The sequence below is a fragment of the Choloepus didactylus genome, chromosome 2, assembly GCF_015220235.1.
Source record: "Choloepus didactylus isolate mChoDid1 chromosome 2, mChoDid1.pri, whole genome shotgun sequence".
NCBI classification, from domain to species: Eukaryota; Metazoa; Chordata; class Mammalia; order Pilosa; family Megalonychidae; genus Choloepus; species Choloepus didactylus.
The window spans coordinates 55,577,484-55,592,274 of NC_051308.1; the positions used below are offsets into that span (position 1 = coordinate 55,577,484).

At 48.1% G+C, this 14,791-nt stretch overlaps 1 protein-coding gene across 21 annotated transcripts in view; it reads right to left on the reverse strand.

Moving 5' to 3' along the window:
• NFASC (neurofascin) overlaps positions 1–14,791 on the reverse strand; it is a 188,904-nt gene that overhangs the window by 71,548 nt on the left and 102,565 nt on the right. For 20 of the 21 annotated variants that reach the window (XM_037824942.1, XM_037824949.1, XM_037824945.1 and 17 more), the window contains one exon: positions 2,910–3,090. In XM_037824942.1, the coding sequence (XP_037680870.1) occupies positions 2,910–3,000 (91 nt within the window). In that variant the 5' untranslated portion in view covers positions 3,001–3,090. Of the gene's footprint in view, positions 1–2,909; positions 3,091–5,747; positions 5,929–14,791 lie in introns of all 21 variants that reach the window. The other variant, XM_037824941.1, reaches the window with a different exon arrangement.

Here is a 14,791-nt window from a genome sequence, read left to right on the forward strand (position 1 = left end):
CTGAGGTCATCCTGAGGTCCTATTTGGGCTGAAAGTAGAGAGGAAATGTCTCTCCCACGGCCCTCCTCTACGGGTTCCTAGGAAACATGCTGAATCCCCTTGATTTTGGGGACGGGGTGCAGAGGGACAAACTGCCAGCAGACTCACTTTTTGGCAAACCCACTCTGGTTGATGAGGCAAACCTTTGCTTTCTTCAAAGGTCATGCTGTTCTCCTTGGGGCTGGCAAGGGAGGGAAGTGATGGGTGGGATGGGGTGCGTGTGACTCCATTGGCAAAACAGTGGAGGCTGGAGACTGGGAGCTTCAATGAGGGATTGTGTCGCAGCCCGGGGCCCTGTTCCAGGAAGCCTTCCGCGCCCAAACTCTCCAGCCAAGGCTGAACCAGAGCAGATGCAATGGCCCTGTCCTCCAGGCACAGATGGTGCCCCTGGAAGGGGCGGACGAGTGGAAGGGCCACACCTAGCAGGGCCTGGGCCCCTCGTCCACTCCCAGCCAACAGACACGGAAAGTCGAGAATGACACCTAATCTTTCCTCAGCCTGTTCCACTAGGCCTCAGCCCAGGGTGAGGCTGCAGGGTGGGCTCAGCTAATATGGGGTGGCATCTGTCCTGCTGGGCCAGCAGGAAGGAGATGTCTGGCTGAAGAAAGCCTCTCCCTAGGACAACTGGATTCCCTCTGAAGGGCCCGTCTTTCTGTTGTCTTGTGCTCAGCCTCTGTAGACTCATTGTGGAGACGTTGTGATGGCCCCTGTGCCTGCAGCAGCTAGAGGGTTGCAGTACGATTGCGGCATGCTCCCCACAGCAGGCATCTCCTGCCTTCACACTGCCTGGACCAGCAGGGCTGTCATCTGGAATGGTGACACAGAGGCACCATGGTCCTATCCTGGCTCTGCCTCTTGGTTTTTGTGCACCTCAGTTTTCTAACCTGTCAGCTAAGGATAACACCCACGTCGTGGACTAGCTATGGGAATTGTGTGAGATGATCCATGTAAAGCCCTTTGCTCTCTGTCTGGCACACGGTTACTTTTAATGTTACAATTACTGTTATTATTCTAGTGACATTCTAGTGAATTCCAAGAAAAACAAAGACTAAAAGGCAGCAAGGTCACCAGATGTAGGGTTGGGGCATGTCAAGTTGGTGCGGGGAAGGGTTGAGAGACCTGGGTTCTTTTCCTGACACTGTCACTCATTTGCTGTTTGACCCTGAGCAAGCAACGGCTCAAGTTTCCATGAATGCATCATGGGAAGAGGGATCCCCCATGCTCTCCTTGGGGGCTCTGAGATAGAGGGAATGGTGGTGGGAATAGCACTCTCAGCTCTCTGCCCAAGGTGGTACCATGGAGAGACGGGCTCCTTGGATTACCTGCCTGTGCCTCCGGTGGAGCTTTAGAGAGCCACATTCTTAACACAGACACCAAAGCCATCTCCTTGCAGGAACCCCTGTACCCACTGGCCCCAGGGATCAAAGTGGCAGGTGAGTAAGTGAGGAGAAGCTGCAGAAGAGATATGAGCTTTCACCACTTTCTTGATAACCCAATTTCCTCTGCACCTCCTCTCCTCTCCGGGGATGTGGCCTTATCATACTCCTTATTAGATTGCCTGCTTCGGGCTGTTAATGAGAAACTCTGCTTGAGCCAGCAGTGCAGACAGTCTCCATGGGAACAGTACCTTCCACAGCTCCCCTCTCCTCCCTCCCTATATGTGTGCACTCACACATGCATGCATACACGCCTGCACATGCACACACATGCACATGTGCACCCACACACCCACACCCTTGGGGCTATCAGGAGGGCAAGCCCATCTAGTTTCTGGGTGTCACTTGTAATTACTACTGGCCTTCTGCCATCTGGAAGTGTTGTGGGGTGGGAGCTAGACAATGCTAACCCCTGGACCAAGGGTCTGGTTTTGCAGAGCTCAGTGGGGACTTCTTGGAGGATGTATTACTCTCCCATCTCCTCCCCAGACATCTGTCAACTGGAGAAAGCCCAAGTCAATGTTGGCATTGCATGGATTCCATGGATTCCTAGATGCAGGTAAGTTTCAGAGGTGTCTTCTCATCTAAGCTCACATTAGCACTGGGATGCTAAGAATCCTGCAGAAGTGTCAGAATTGTGGCAAAGGTGGCACACACCTGAAGGCAGGGCCAAGGAGCATGGCTGCCCAGCAATGGGCCATTTACCAATGTGATGGAGACATGGCTGTCAGATTAGCATTTTAAGCTCTTATGTTGTGATACTGATGGTCGAATAATACCACCAGCTTGGGAAACAGAATGGATTTTACGTTTAAACTTTACTGTGGGAAAGTTGAAAACAAACAGAAGAAACCAGGGTCCAATTCTCCAATAGAGGCTTTATATTGGGGCTCTATTTTAATGTCTCATTTAAGCCACAGTCTTTGGCAAAGATAATTCTCTTCTCGACCCTCCCAGGCCATCCATCCTGTTGATCACTCCAGCCAAGAGGGCCTGAAGTGTCCAGCTCTGGATTTGTCAGACCCTTTAAAAGCAAATAAGGACAGTCCACCGCACTTAAACCTCAGAGAATCTGCTTTTATGGGCCAGTCAAGACAGCAGAGGAACGTGGGAAGTGAGTGGAGGGAAGAGCTTCTGAGTGGCACTCAGAATTCCAAACTCTGCCACCTCCTTGTCCCACTCAGCAGGCTCCAGACGGCCAAGCAATGCCCAGCCACAGCCCTGAGGGAGACCAGCACTGCAACTTACAGCCGCAGATTTCCAGACATGGTCTGAGCCAGTTCTTGGGGGAAACACTCTGAACTGCATCCCAGAATCTACTACACTCCCTCTCCCCGAACTTCTTTGAATGGTCTTAACTCTCTCCTGACCTTCCCCACCCTGCAACTTCTCTGCCCAAAAATCAGCAGGAAAAGAGGATGGAGCAGGACTCACGGTCCATAGGAATCTCGATGGCCCTGCCAAGGCTGAGGAGCCAGAGGAGGAGGAAGGCTGCGTGAAGCCAGGGTGGCGGCGGCCTGGCCATCCTCAGCACCAGGCCCTGCTCCCTGCTCCCCAGTCCTCGGGGTCTTGCTGCCTCCAGCCGCTCTAACTCGGCCTCCCGGACAGAGCTCAGCTGTGGAAAGAAAAACAACAAATGAATTTTTCCTACTTGTGTTTTGCTCTAGAAAAACTCCAGGGCTTTGGAGGACTCAAAGACCCCATTGGTCACAGAGTGAAGAACAGAGTTTCTCAATTGTGACACTACTGGCATTTTGAACTGGACAGTTCTTTGTGTGGAGAACTGTCCTGGGCATCATAAGATGTTTAGCAGTGTCCCTAGCCTCTACCCATTAGATGCCAATAGAACCCACTGCTCCTGGTTGTGATGATCAAAAACGTCTCCAGACATTGCCGATTGTCCCTAGGAGGGCAAAATCACTTCCAGTTGAGAACCACTGTTCTACAAGGAAGGCAGCTCCACACAGAACAGTCATGAAAACAAACCCTAGCTGCCCATTGGCTCCAGGCCCAGCATCCGGAAGACGCCAAGCACTGAGCTAGTAAGAAATGCACTAATTACACAGCCTTCGGAACCATTTGGGCTGAGTATGCCTGGGGATGAGACAAGATCACACTGATGTCCTCTGGACTCCACCCACTTCCTCCCTTCCCATTGCCACCATCTTGGTTTTGGCCACTGTCATTTCAGGCTACAGTTACTGTAACAGCTTCTTAATCGGTTTCCCTGCTTCTACTTTTGTCCCTTCTGATTCATTCTCCATCCACAACCAGAGTGATTCTTTCTAAAGTGCAAATCTGATTATGCCCCTCCCCTAAGTCAAGCTCTCAATAGCTCACTGGTGCCCTTGAGTTAAAGCCAAAGTCTTTGACATGGCTCTAAGGCCCTGCATAATGAAGCCCTGCAATCCCATTTCTCACCACCCTCCCTTTACGTCCCATGCTCCAGCCAACACTGGTCTTGGTATAGGTGTCTCAGTGCCTCAGGCTCTTTGCACAGATTAACCTCTGTCTAGAAAACTCTTTGAATCTGCCCTCTCTCTTCCAGAAAGCCAAGCGTGACTTAGGTTTCCCAACTCTGTGCAGGTTCCCCAGCCACACACACTCCCCAATATACGCTTTTCATTTTATATTCATTCCAAAAGCCGCATGTTTGTACCCCCAATAAAAATGAAGGCTCTATATAGGAAGATGCCCTGTCTTGTTCATTGTTTTATTCCTACAATCTAGCACAGTGCCTAAAACATAGTAGGCACTCAAAAGTATTTGATAGATGGATGAAAGAATGAACAAATGAATGACTAAATAAATGAGGAACCATTTGGGTCATAAGTGGTTTCTAAGCCCAGTGATTCCCCCATAAAGTCACCAGGTGGCGCAGGAGAGCAGATGCCAGGGACCTGGGAATTTACTTTGATAGCTACCAATTAGAGGAAGGAAAACTCCCTCCCTAAATGGGCTGCATTCTGGCCAGGCAACCAACCAGCTGGATGAGGGTCAAGAGAGTAGAAAATCTCCCAAGAAGGCACCCTCTGGCTGGAAGGCATCACAGGAGGTCTTTGGTTCTTCCTCCTAACTCTGTCTTTACAGGGTCCTACAAAGAGTCTGCTGACTTCTCTCCTTGGCTTGTATGTCTCCAAAGACTGGACTCAGGTCACTGCGGAAACCAGTGTGGAAGGAACGAGCACTAGGGAAAGGCTTGGCATTCCTTTGGGGAGGACAGCGAGGATGGGTCTAGTCTTGGCTCCATGACTGCCATGTTTTTTTGTTCAGGAGCTATCAAGTGGTAGGAAGTGATGGGGAAAAGAAGGATATCTTATTTTGGGAAGCTTGGTATAAATAGGAAAGCAGAAGCTATTCATTAAGCACAAACACATTGTCAGACAAAAGCCAAATTATTTTGGTGTTTTTAACTCACAAATTAAAAACACAGTAGAAAAAGAACATAGAGATAATCATATTTAACTGTTTGGCAATTCTCTCCCCTTCAATCTCTGGAACCCAATTTCCTCAATAAAGTCTTAGAGCAGGAGGAAAATTTAAAGATCACTTAGCTTTACCCAATCCCTTCACTTTCCAGATGAGGAAACAAGAGCCCAGAGAGGGTATGTGAATTGCACAAGGTCACCCAGCTGGCCAGTGGCAAAATAAGGAAAAGAGCTGAGGTTTCTTGACCTCTAGCCCAAAGCTTTTCCACGTCATTTCCCTGTCTTTAATACACAGGAAAGTTCCAAAGAGAATTTTGCTATTTTACAAAGAAATGTATAACACTGGTGTCTATAATGTGCAAACACATTATAGAAAAGAAACATTTAACAAAAAATTAGCTAGCAGTAAGTACAGTGAAGAAATCAAAACAGGGCGATAGGAGAAAGGACCTGAGGGATCAAGGAAGGCTCCCGTGGGAAGGTGACATTGGACCTGGGGAAAGAAGAGAAGCTGAGGAAGGCGGGTTGTTTGGTTTGGGCAAAAAGGTGCCTACGGCCCCCTGGCCAGGCCCACTCAGCCTGGAAGGAAAGCACATGGTCCAACCCTTCCCATCCGTCCTGAGGGAATTTCCATCCTAGTCAAAGGAAGGGGAAACCCCCCAGTGGCTGTACATGGAGGTTCTGGTTTGGAGTCAGAGGACCCAATGCAGAATGAGGGCTGAGCTCTGCTGCCTGGAGCATGGCCCCCTCACCACAGGTTGCTAAGCCCCCATCCTGATGAGCAGGGAGAGGTTTCTAACCCAAAACAGTAAGTTTCCATTTCTACCTAAGTCTTAGTTCTTACACGGTCTTGTCGTACAGCCCAGTCACAGTCTCTCGGTCCTCTCCTGGCTCTTCCAATAACGCGAGAGGTTGTCACCAGGGGTGAGGGTGGGATGCGGTCCCCTTGGCAGCCATGCTGGGCCAGGAGAGGGCAGGGCCCTTCATTCTAGAGCATCCCAGAGAGGAGGGGAAAATCCCATACCCTGTGAGGAAAAGCGGAAAAGAGAGGGCAGGTTGAGGCGCCAGAGAGGGGCCATGATGACCGTCATCAAACATTGGAAGAAGAAATAGAATTTTCTGTTTCGCGCCACAGGCACAAAACAAACATCAAATGGGAGGAAGTTCCAGAGAGGCAGGCTCTTCCCTGAGACACAGGAAAGAACTATCTAACAAATAAAGCCATTTCACAATCCCATTTATGAAAATTAAGCATGCCACCCACACTCGCTACAAATGCAGTATGTTTCTGAAGCATCCTTTTATAGTTAATCAAACATGTAAGAGTTGGATTGTAAGAACATAAAATACATCAGAGGGGGTGCCTATTGCAGGCAGAGAGAGTGAGGACATGAATAAAAATAAATAAAAACAAAAAGAAAAATCTTGTATGGATTGATGAGGTATTATGAACTAGGAAATATGATAAAGTCAATTCTTGGGATCTGAGGTTCACTGCAGCCTCTTCAGAGGGGTGGGGGGTGGTGGAGGCAGGTGTGGGAAAGAAAGAAGGGAAGGGGAGGGGAGGGGAGGGAAGGGGAGAAAAAGAGAATGTTGACACCTGAACATGGAATGTTTGCCTCACAGTTTCATAAAGAATCCAAATGGTACTCGGCCAGGCATGTTGCTGATGATGTTTCCACACAGGAAGACAGTGGGATGCGCATCAGAATCCCTAGGGCATTTTTTAAACACACAGACTCCTGGACCCTCACACCTCTAGGCAGGGGTAGAATCCCGCCTGCAGATTTCTTTGTGGTGGTGGTTGAACTTGAAGGCACTTAGGACCCCTATTATCTTTCCTAGGGATGATTCACACACTCAGGTAACTGGCCTGAACTCAGGCTTTTGAATTTGCAAGATGTGGGGGAGACTGGGATTCAAAATGCCCCAGACGGGGCCAGGAAAGTACACCCGAGTCTGGGGATGATGGAACACCCAGGGCGGGAGCCCTGCAGCCTCAGGCAACTCTAGAGCGTGTCTGTGTTGCTGATGGCACTGGGTGCAAATGTGAGGTGTGGACCCTGGGCAGCTACGGAACCTTTGGAGCTTTGTATTTCTCGTCTGAAAATAGGGATTTTAAAAGTCTGTATTCAGAGGCTGCTGTGGGGATTTAATACATCATGCTTATAGCAAGCACCTAGCACAGGACATGGGGTAGAAGCTCCATTAGTGGCTATCAGTGAGCGGGCTCTAAGCTCACAGGGATGGAAGCAGCATTCTGGCTACCTAAATGACAGTACCAGTAAGAACAGCAGGCAGTAAAAATAATTATCCATCCATGATCACAGCCTGCTTTTTTATTTTTCCTTTTATCTGGCTCCTGGTTTGCTTTCTTTCCCCAGATTGGGGGGACCCTGGTATGGATTCCACAAGCTGTCCCTGCCAGATGGACGAGAGGCCCATGGTTCCCACAAGCTGTCACCATCCAGGGGCTCCCCACATTCCCACAGCCGCATTCTGGTTAGGCTGTACTGGTGGCCACAACACATCTGAAGTGATGGGAGAAAAGACTGGCAGTGCGGAGACACAGCTCAGCCAGCAGCTCTGTCTCCTTGGAGCAGAAGGAGACTTTGTTCAGACTTTGGTCAGGGTCATTCATTCACTGAACAGACACTCTTCTAGAGGACACACAACTGGACAAGACATACGGTTCCCCTGCTCTCATGGAGCTTATATTCTTGTGGGGGGACAGAAAAGAAACACTTAACAAAAAATCAGTTAGTATTAAGTGTAGTGAAGAAATCAAAATAAGGCGATAGGATAAAGGGACCTGAGGGGTCAAGGAAGGCTCCCATGGGAAGGTGACATTGGACCAAGACCTGAATGGTAAGAAGGAGTCAATCTTGTGAAGATGGGTCAAAAAAACCTCCCAGGTAAGGAGAGCTGCTTGTGCACAGGCCCTGAGGCAGGACTCAGATTGGCACACACAAGGAACTGAATGATGAAAATGTGGCTGGCGCTTAGAAGACACATGGAGAAGAATGGCATCCGTCACAGAGAGGAGGGCAAGGGTGTGCTCTTGGAGGGCTTTGCAGGCCAACGTAAGGAGCTTGAGTTATTTTCTAAGTGTGATGGAAACTGTTGCAGAGTTTTAAGCAGTGGAGTGGCATGATGAGATTTGTTTTTAAAGATTACTCTGGCTGCTTTGTGAAGGGTGGAATATAAACGGGCAAGAGTAGAAGCAGGAAGGACAGTGTACCAGTTTGTATAAATTAACTCCCCCAGAAAAAGCCATGTTCTTTGATGCAGTCTTGTGGGGGCATTAAGTTGGAACCTTTGGATTAGGCTGTTTCCATGGAGATGTGACCCACCCAACTGTGGGTGGTAACTCTGATCGGATAATTCCCATGGAGGCGTGGCCCCGCACATTCAATGCGGGCCTTGATTAGTTTACTAGAGCACTCTATAAGCTCAGACAGAAGGAGCAAGCTTGCTACAGCCAAGAGGGACACTTTGAAGAACGCAAAGGAACTGAGAGAGGAGCTGCAGATGACAGACAGTTTGAAGACAGCCATTGAAAGTAGACCTTTGCTCTGGAGAAGCTAAGAGAGAAAAAATGCCCAAAGAGCAACTGAGAGTGACATTTTTGAGGAGCTGCAGCCTAGACAGGAATGTCCTGGGAGAAAGCCATTTTGAAACCAGAACTCTGGAGCAGATGCCAGACATGTGCCTTCCCAGCTAACAGAGGTTTTCCGGACACCATTGGCCATCCTCCAGTGAAGGTACCCAATTGGTGATGCGTTACCTTGGACACTTTATGGCCTTAAGACTGTAGCTGTGTAACCAAATAAACCCCTTTTATAAAAGCTGATCCATTTCTGGTGTTCTGTGAAAAGGCAGCATTAGCAAACTAGAACAGACAGTTAAGAGGCTCTGCAGCTGTCTGGGTAAGGCCAGCCCCTAGCTTCCAAACCCTGGATATTCCACCACCTTTTCAATGAAATCATCCAATGCAGTCAGCTTCACAGCCACCTCTGTGACTTAACAAAAAGTATTCTGGGCAGTGAGTCTGCGGCTGAGAGATTTTTAAAAATCTGTAGTGCTAGGGTTTTCACATTGGTTCCCAAGGAACCTGGTGGGGCTCTTTGGAAGTCCCTCACTCAGGGCCTTCTCTGAGGGGAGGCTGGGGAGGGAGGAAGCAGGTGGGACTTGGGGCCCTCCCCCGCCACTCCCACTTGAGCAGCTTCACATTCACTGTTTTTATATTGAGGTTTTGCATAGGTTTTATTTGAAAAAAGGATTGTTAGTAAAACAAATAGCTGGAAACACTTTTGTAAAAGCCTAACTTTTCAAATCTAGAAACCCTGTGCCCAGGGCCATGGCAAGGCGCAGCGTGAAGAACTAGGCCGAGTTTGCAGTAGTGGGCTCGGAAGATCCTCTAGGGCTTCCCATGGTTAGTTTTTTTGCATTCGCACATTCACATTGAGCACCGGGGTGCAGCGGAAAGGACAGGGCTAGGCGTAAGAACCACTCTGCAGACTGATATCCCCTCAAATGCAAGCTCTTCAGTCTCAGCTGGCTTCCCAGGGCTGTTCCACAAGTCCAGGTATCCCTGGTCAGTACCCCTTTCCACTCCCCACATCAGCTGTTTCCATCTTCACCATACTCCTAAACTGCACTTCAAAAGCCCTTCCCAACCAGGCCCCTGCCTACCTGCCCAGTCTCGTCTTTCCCCACCTCTTGACCCCAGTTATATTGGATTATTTTAGTTCTATGAATAATCCTTGCTTTCTCACCCATCACCACTGAGAAACTGGATAAACAAATGTATAAAGACCAGACCATTGATAACAACAGAACTCTGACCCACAACCTCTGCAGCCACCAGCTAGGAAGCCAAACCACAACCACTGCATCAATTGGCCTGGAGCAGTCAGCACTTGGTCAGTGACTGCCAGCTACCCTGTTTTTTTGCCACCACTGCCATCTCAGGACCAACCAGTGACATCATATATGCTCCCCAAACCAATCCTATAGATGCCCTGCTTCTAGCTAAGCTGCCTCAGGCCTCCCTCCCATGCCATCAGCTTCCAATCAGAGCATACCTGAGCCTTTTTTTTTTTTTCTTCACTATAACGCTTTCCCAATCCTCTGTCCTTTGAGTCTCTGATAACACATGGAATAGTGAATGACTCCCTTGCTATGCAAGCTCTGAATAAACAGCCTGTTTGTTCTCATTTTGATGGTCTTTGTTTCTTTCCATACTATCTCTCCATAAATTGCTCTTTTCCTAGAAAGCCTTTACTGTCCTCCTTCTTTCACCCTGCTCTTTGTCATCTTCCAGGCTCAGGTCAGATGACACCTCCTCTGGAATGCCTTCCTTAGTTTCCCTGCACCACCCCTTCCCACCAAGGCTGGTTTAGGTTCTCATGATACATGCTTCCAAATTATTCTGGGATATACTCACTCAATGAATGCTAGAGCTCGGTGTAGACGAATGGCTTGTCTACAACCCCTGTCTCCCCAACTACACAATGAGCTCCTTGAGGCGCGGGACAGTTGTCAGACCCTAGAAAAAGGAGTCTAACATAAAGAAGGAATGTCTGATCCAGGGGCCCTGCTGCTTATCTCACAGAAAATAGGTGCCCCATAAACTAAAGAATCAAGCCTGTTCAAAGCTATTCCAGCCACAGTGGCGCCCCAACCCCAAAAGGTGGGTAAAAGCAAGGTCAGATACGTCTAAAAGACGAACAACCGAAAAGGCCTGTTCTCCCTAGATAGATAACGCAGCTGCTTTTCTGAGAAGAATAACAGGCTAGAATCCTAACAACCTATCAGCTTAGAAATTGATAGACACCCACCCAATCGAGGCACAGGACGCACTCAGCAGGCACCCTTCTCCCCCAACACCCTTCCCCCCAGCGTGGGTTTTTCCTTTAAAAAATGCTGCTCTCAGATAGAGGGCCGGAGCCATTTTTCCTTTCTTTCTTTTCTGATGGCTCCCACCTGCTTTCTTCTGCTTTCTTCCTCTAATAAACCTTAAACTCTCTACTTAAACCATGACTCACTGCGTTGTTGGATTCTTGAATGGCTCTGGACCTAACAACAGTCTTATTCAACTTGCCAATGTCAAGCACAGAAAACCTAGCGGATATTTGTCGAATGCTTATCTGGCATTCACGTTATCCTCCTCCCACCCACAGTACCCATTATTTTTCTTTGGCAAATTCGTCTCTACCCCTTTCTCAAACTGATCCTACCCCCACTTTCGAGGTTGGGCTTGACTAGCTAAAGCCAATTAGCATCCTCCATCTCTTACCACCATAACTGGTTTAGGAATGGGCATCTAATCTAGCAAGAGGCAATATGATTCATGGAGACTTTTGCTGATAACTCAGAAAGACAAGCTCCCCTCTCTTCTGAAAGAGACTGTGTGGGGAACCCCCATAAGGTGAAGGGCTGGAGCTGCAGGGTGGGGTGGGGGGCTTCTTATGGAATCCAAGGATAATCCAACCCTGAAGAAGGCAGAGAGAAGGTGCAGAAAGACCAGATTCTTTGTGTCATTGCTTGAGTTACTGATTAGGCATTTTCTGAAAAAGCCCTACTTGTGGATTTTTTAGTTATATATGTTATGTTAAAAATTCCCTTTAATTTGTAAGCTATTGGAGTTTTCCATCCCTTGCAGCTGAGCTGAGCATTCTATCAGAATGAGAAATGCCCCCAGAATGCATGCTGATGCTTAACCTTCCCATCACCTTCCCTCCACTTTCTGTATAAAAAAAGGTGTCCTTACTCCTGCTCCTCTGCCTGGACCCCACCCAGACTGGCCCTTTAAAGGGGCCCACCCTTGACCATCAACCATCCTCTCTCCTGAATTTCCAAGTTCTTCTCATCTGCCTCTCTGCCTCAGCAGAGAAACATCTTCAATTTTTCCTCATCTTAAAACAAAACCAAAAGATCATTCTCTCTATCCCATAGCCTCCCTACACATACTTTTTTTTTTCCTCCCTATTTTCTCATGAAAGTTGTTTTATTTTAAAGAGTGGTCTATGTATTCTGCCTTTGTTTATTCAGCTCCCCTTCACTTTTCATTGAACCCTCTGGACCTCTTCTCCCTGCACCTCCTGCTGACCTTCTAGCTGCCACATCCAGTGGCCTCAGCCTTTATCTTGCTTGACCTCTAGGTGCGGGTGGGGTGGGCGCCAGACATGGTTTACTACTTCATTCTTCCTTTCTGGCTTCTAAAACACCACTCTGAGCCCCCTCTCTTTCTGGCCTTTCCAACCTCCATGGCAGCACTGATCACCCTGCTGGATCCTCTTCTGCTTGTGGTTCTTTGTCTCCATCAGGACCGGTTCTACTATCTCTATTCCCAGTCTTTGTTGGTGGGGCTCAGCCACAGACCACTCTGCCCCACAGCACCCTGCCTGCTCCGTGATGAAGCCGAGGGGTGAGGTTCCTTAGATCATGTCCCTCTGACTCCACTCCACCATCTCCTGGATTTTACAGTGTCCCTAGGCAAGGTGAGAGAGCACGCTGAGGAGAGGATGGTTTAATCGGTCTCAAGGGCCTCCCTGAGATTCAAGGAATGTTTCTGGGGTAGAATCAAGAGGATGTGGCAGCTGACTGGCTGTGGATGGGGAGAGTAAGGGTGGCATCAAGGTTTCTAGGTTGGGAAACTAGATATGGAAGATCCTGGTATGGAAAATACAGAAGGGGGAGGAAGTCTGGTAGTGGTTGAGGGGCAGGGGATCATAAATTTGGAACTCTGTTCAGTTTGAAATGCCTCAGAGCCGTGAATAAAATAGTTCTGCAGATACTCTGAAGCTGTGCTCCTGAATTCGTGCCTAGGGATTCGCTTCCGACAGATTAGTGCTACCACGGCCACGTGCCAGCAATTCGTTCTCAGAATAAACTAATCAGATGACTAAAATAGTACTACAAGAACCAACTAAGGAATACATTCACACATCACTGCCACAGGATATCGTGGGGGAACAGGAAGATAATAAAAGCCCAAGAGAGCCAACATAAAACTCAGCCACTCTGAATTAAATTTTTAAAAAAATTCAGCAGGGCTTATTACTATAGCTGCCTGGAAGCAACCTGTTCAGGAATCAGAGAGTGCAGTTGAAACAAATGAGGATATAGAAGCCATTAAAATATGGAGCAGGGAAGGGACACATATGTGAGTAGTGTCTGAAAGGAGCTCACATTTATCCTGCATGGGGCTGGAAGGGACAGGGAGGCCCTCTTAAATGTGAGATATTTCTCAATAATGTGTTCCTAAGACAAGTCAATAAAGTTAGCATTAACATAAAAATAAATTAGAGTGGCTCAGGCTAGCACCATCACTCTCATTCTGGTTTTTTTTTTTCCCTTGAAGAATGAAGAAAGAGTCAATGTATCCTGCATATAAACATCCTCTATCACCTTTGTTTTGGCAGAAAAAACAGTCAAGGGACTGGCCTAAGGGGTAAGTCCAACCTCTTAGCTCAGCACTCCAGCCCCACCTCTTCTCCCACCGCCTCTGCACATCATGCCTCTCCAACCCAGGCCCGGGGCCACTCCCCACCCCCAAACAGGCCATGTGCTCCCACCCATCTTTGCTACCTCTTTTGCATAGGCCAGAAATCCCCTTCTCTTCTCCCCTGTGAAAATGCCCTTCTTCGCCAAGGCCTGAGCGGGCCACTCCACCATGAGGCCATCCTGTTCGTGCATGCATTCCCCTTGGGCTGCTATTCCCCTTGGGCCCCCGGCCAGCCTGCTTGGTTCCAGCGAGCTCTTCCCCCTGCCTTGAGGGATTCGGGGTTCCCACGGCTGTCTCTTCCATCAGTCTCTAAACTTCTTGAGCTCTGCCTTGCCTCTTTTGTACAGTACAATCAATACTCCTTGAATAGTGAACAGCCCTTTTATCAGACACTTCATATTACTGGGAAATTGGAAAAAAAAATTTAACACACTTTTTCTTTCAAGAGCAGCTTTAGGTAGACAGAAAAAATTGTGCAGAAAGTACAGAGAGTTCCCCAAACCTCTTCTCTGTACACAGTTTTTCCTATTTACATCTTGCATTAGTGCGGTACATTGTTACAACTGATGAACCAATACTGACACATTATTAACTAAAGTCCATAGTTTACATTAGGGTTCACCTTTGTGTATAGCTATATGGGTTTTGACAAATGCATAATGTCGTGTACCCACCATTACCGAGCTCCTACAATTCATCCCTCCCTCCCATCCCATGGCAACCACTGATCTTTTTACTCTCTCTATAGTTTTGCCTTTTGCAGACGTCACACAGTATGCAGCTTTTTTAGTCTGGCTCCTTTCACTTTGCAATATGCATTTAAGATTCCTCCTGAATGTGAGAGATTTATCCCATCAATGAATCAGAATATGTTACAAATCCTTGGTCGATATAACATATGATAGTTCTGCTGTAATGGTATAAACTTGAGTAACTGAAAAATAAATCAATAACCTAATAATAATAACTATTCAGCATCCTCTAGAGTATACCCTGTACCTACCAAGCAGACACACTCATTCTGAAATCCTTCCCCAGTCTCCCTCAGAGCTTTCTAATGTCTGACCTTGGTCAGGGCTACCTTCGATGCTACCCTCTTTTCTCCACCCCACAGACAGACTCTCAGAATCTTGAGATTTAGTTGCTCTGGGAACAAGCCCCAGAATTGCCATCACCAGCATTCCCAGTCTCCCCTGAAACCTGAGGGCTCCAGCTTGGCTGCACAGGGTTCTGAAGTCCACCTTCAGTAGAGGGGCTGATCTGGGCACAACAGAGCCCCCTCCCCCCTCTTTCCTCTAGCCCAATGATCCCCATCACCACCTCCCTTCCACTCTCTCATGCCAAGGGAGGAAAGATGCAACAGATGGTGACCCGAG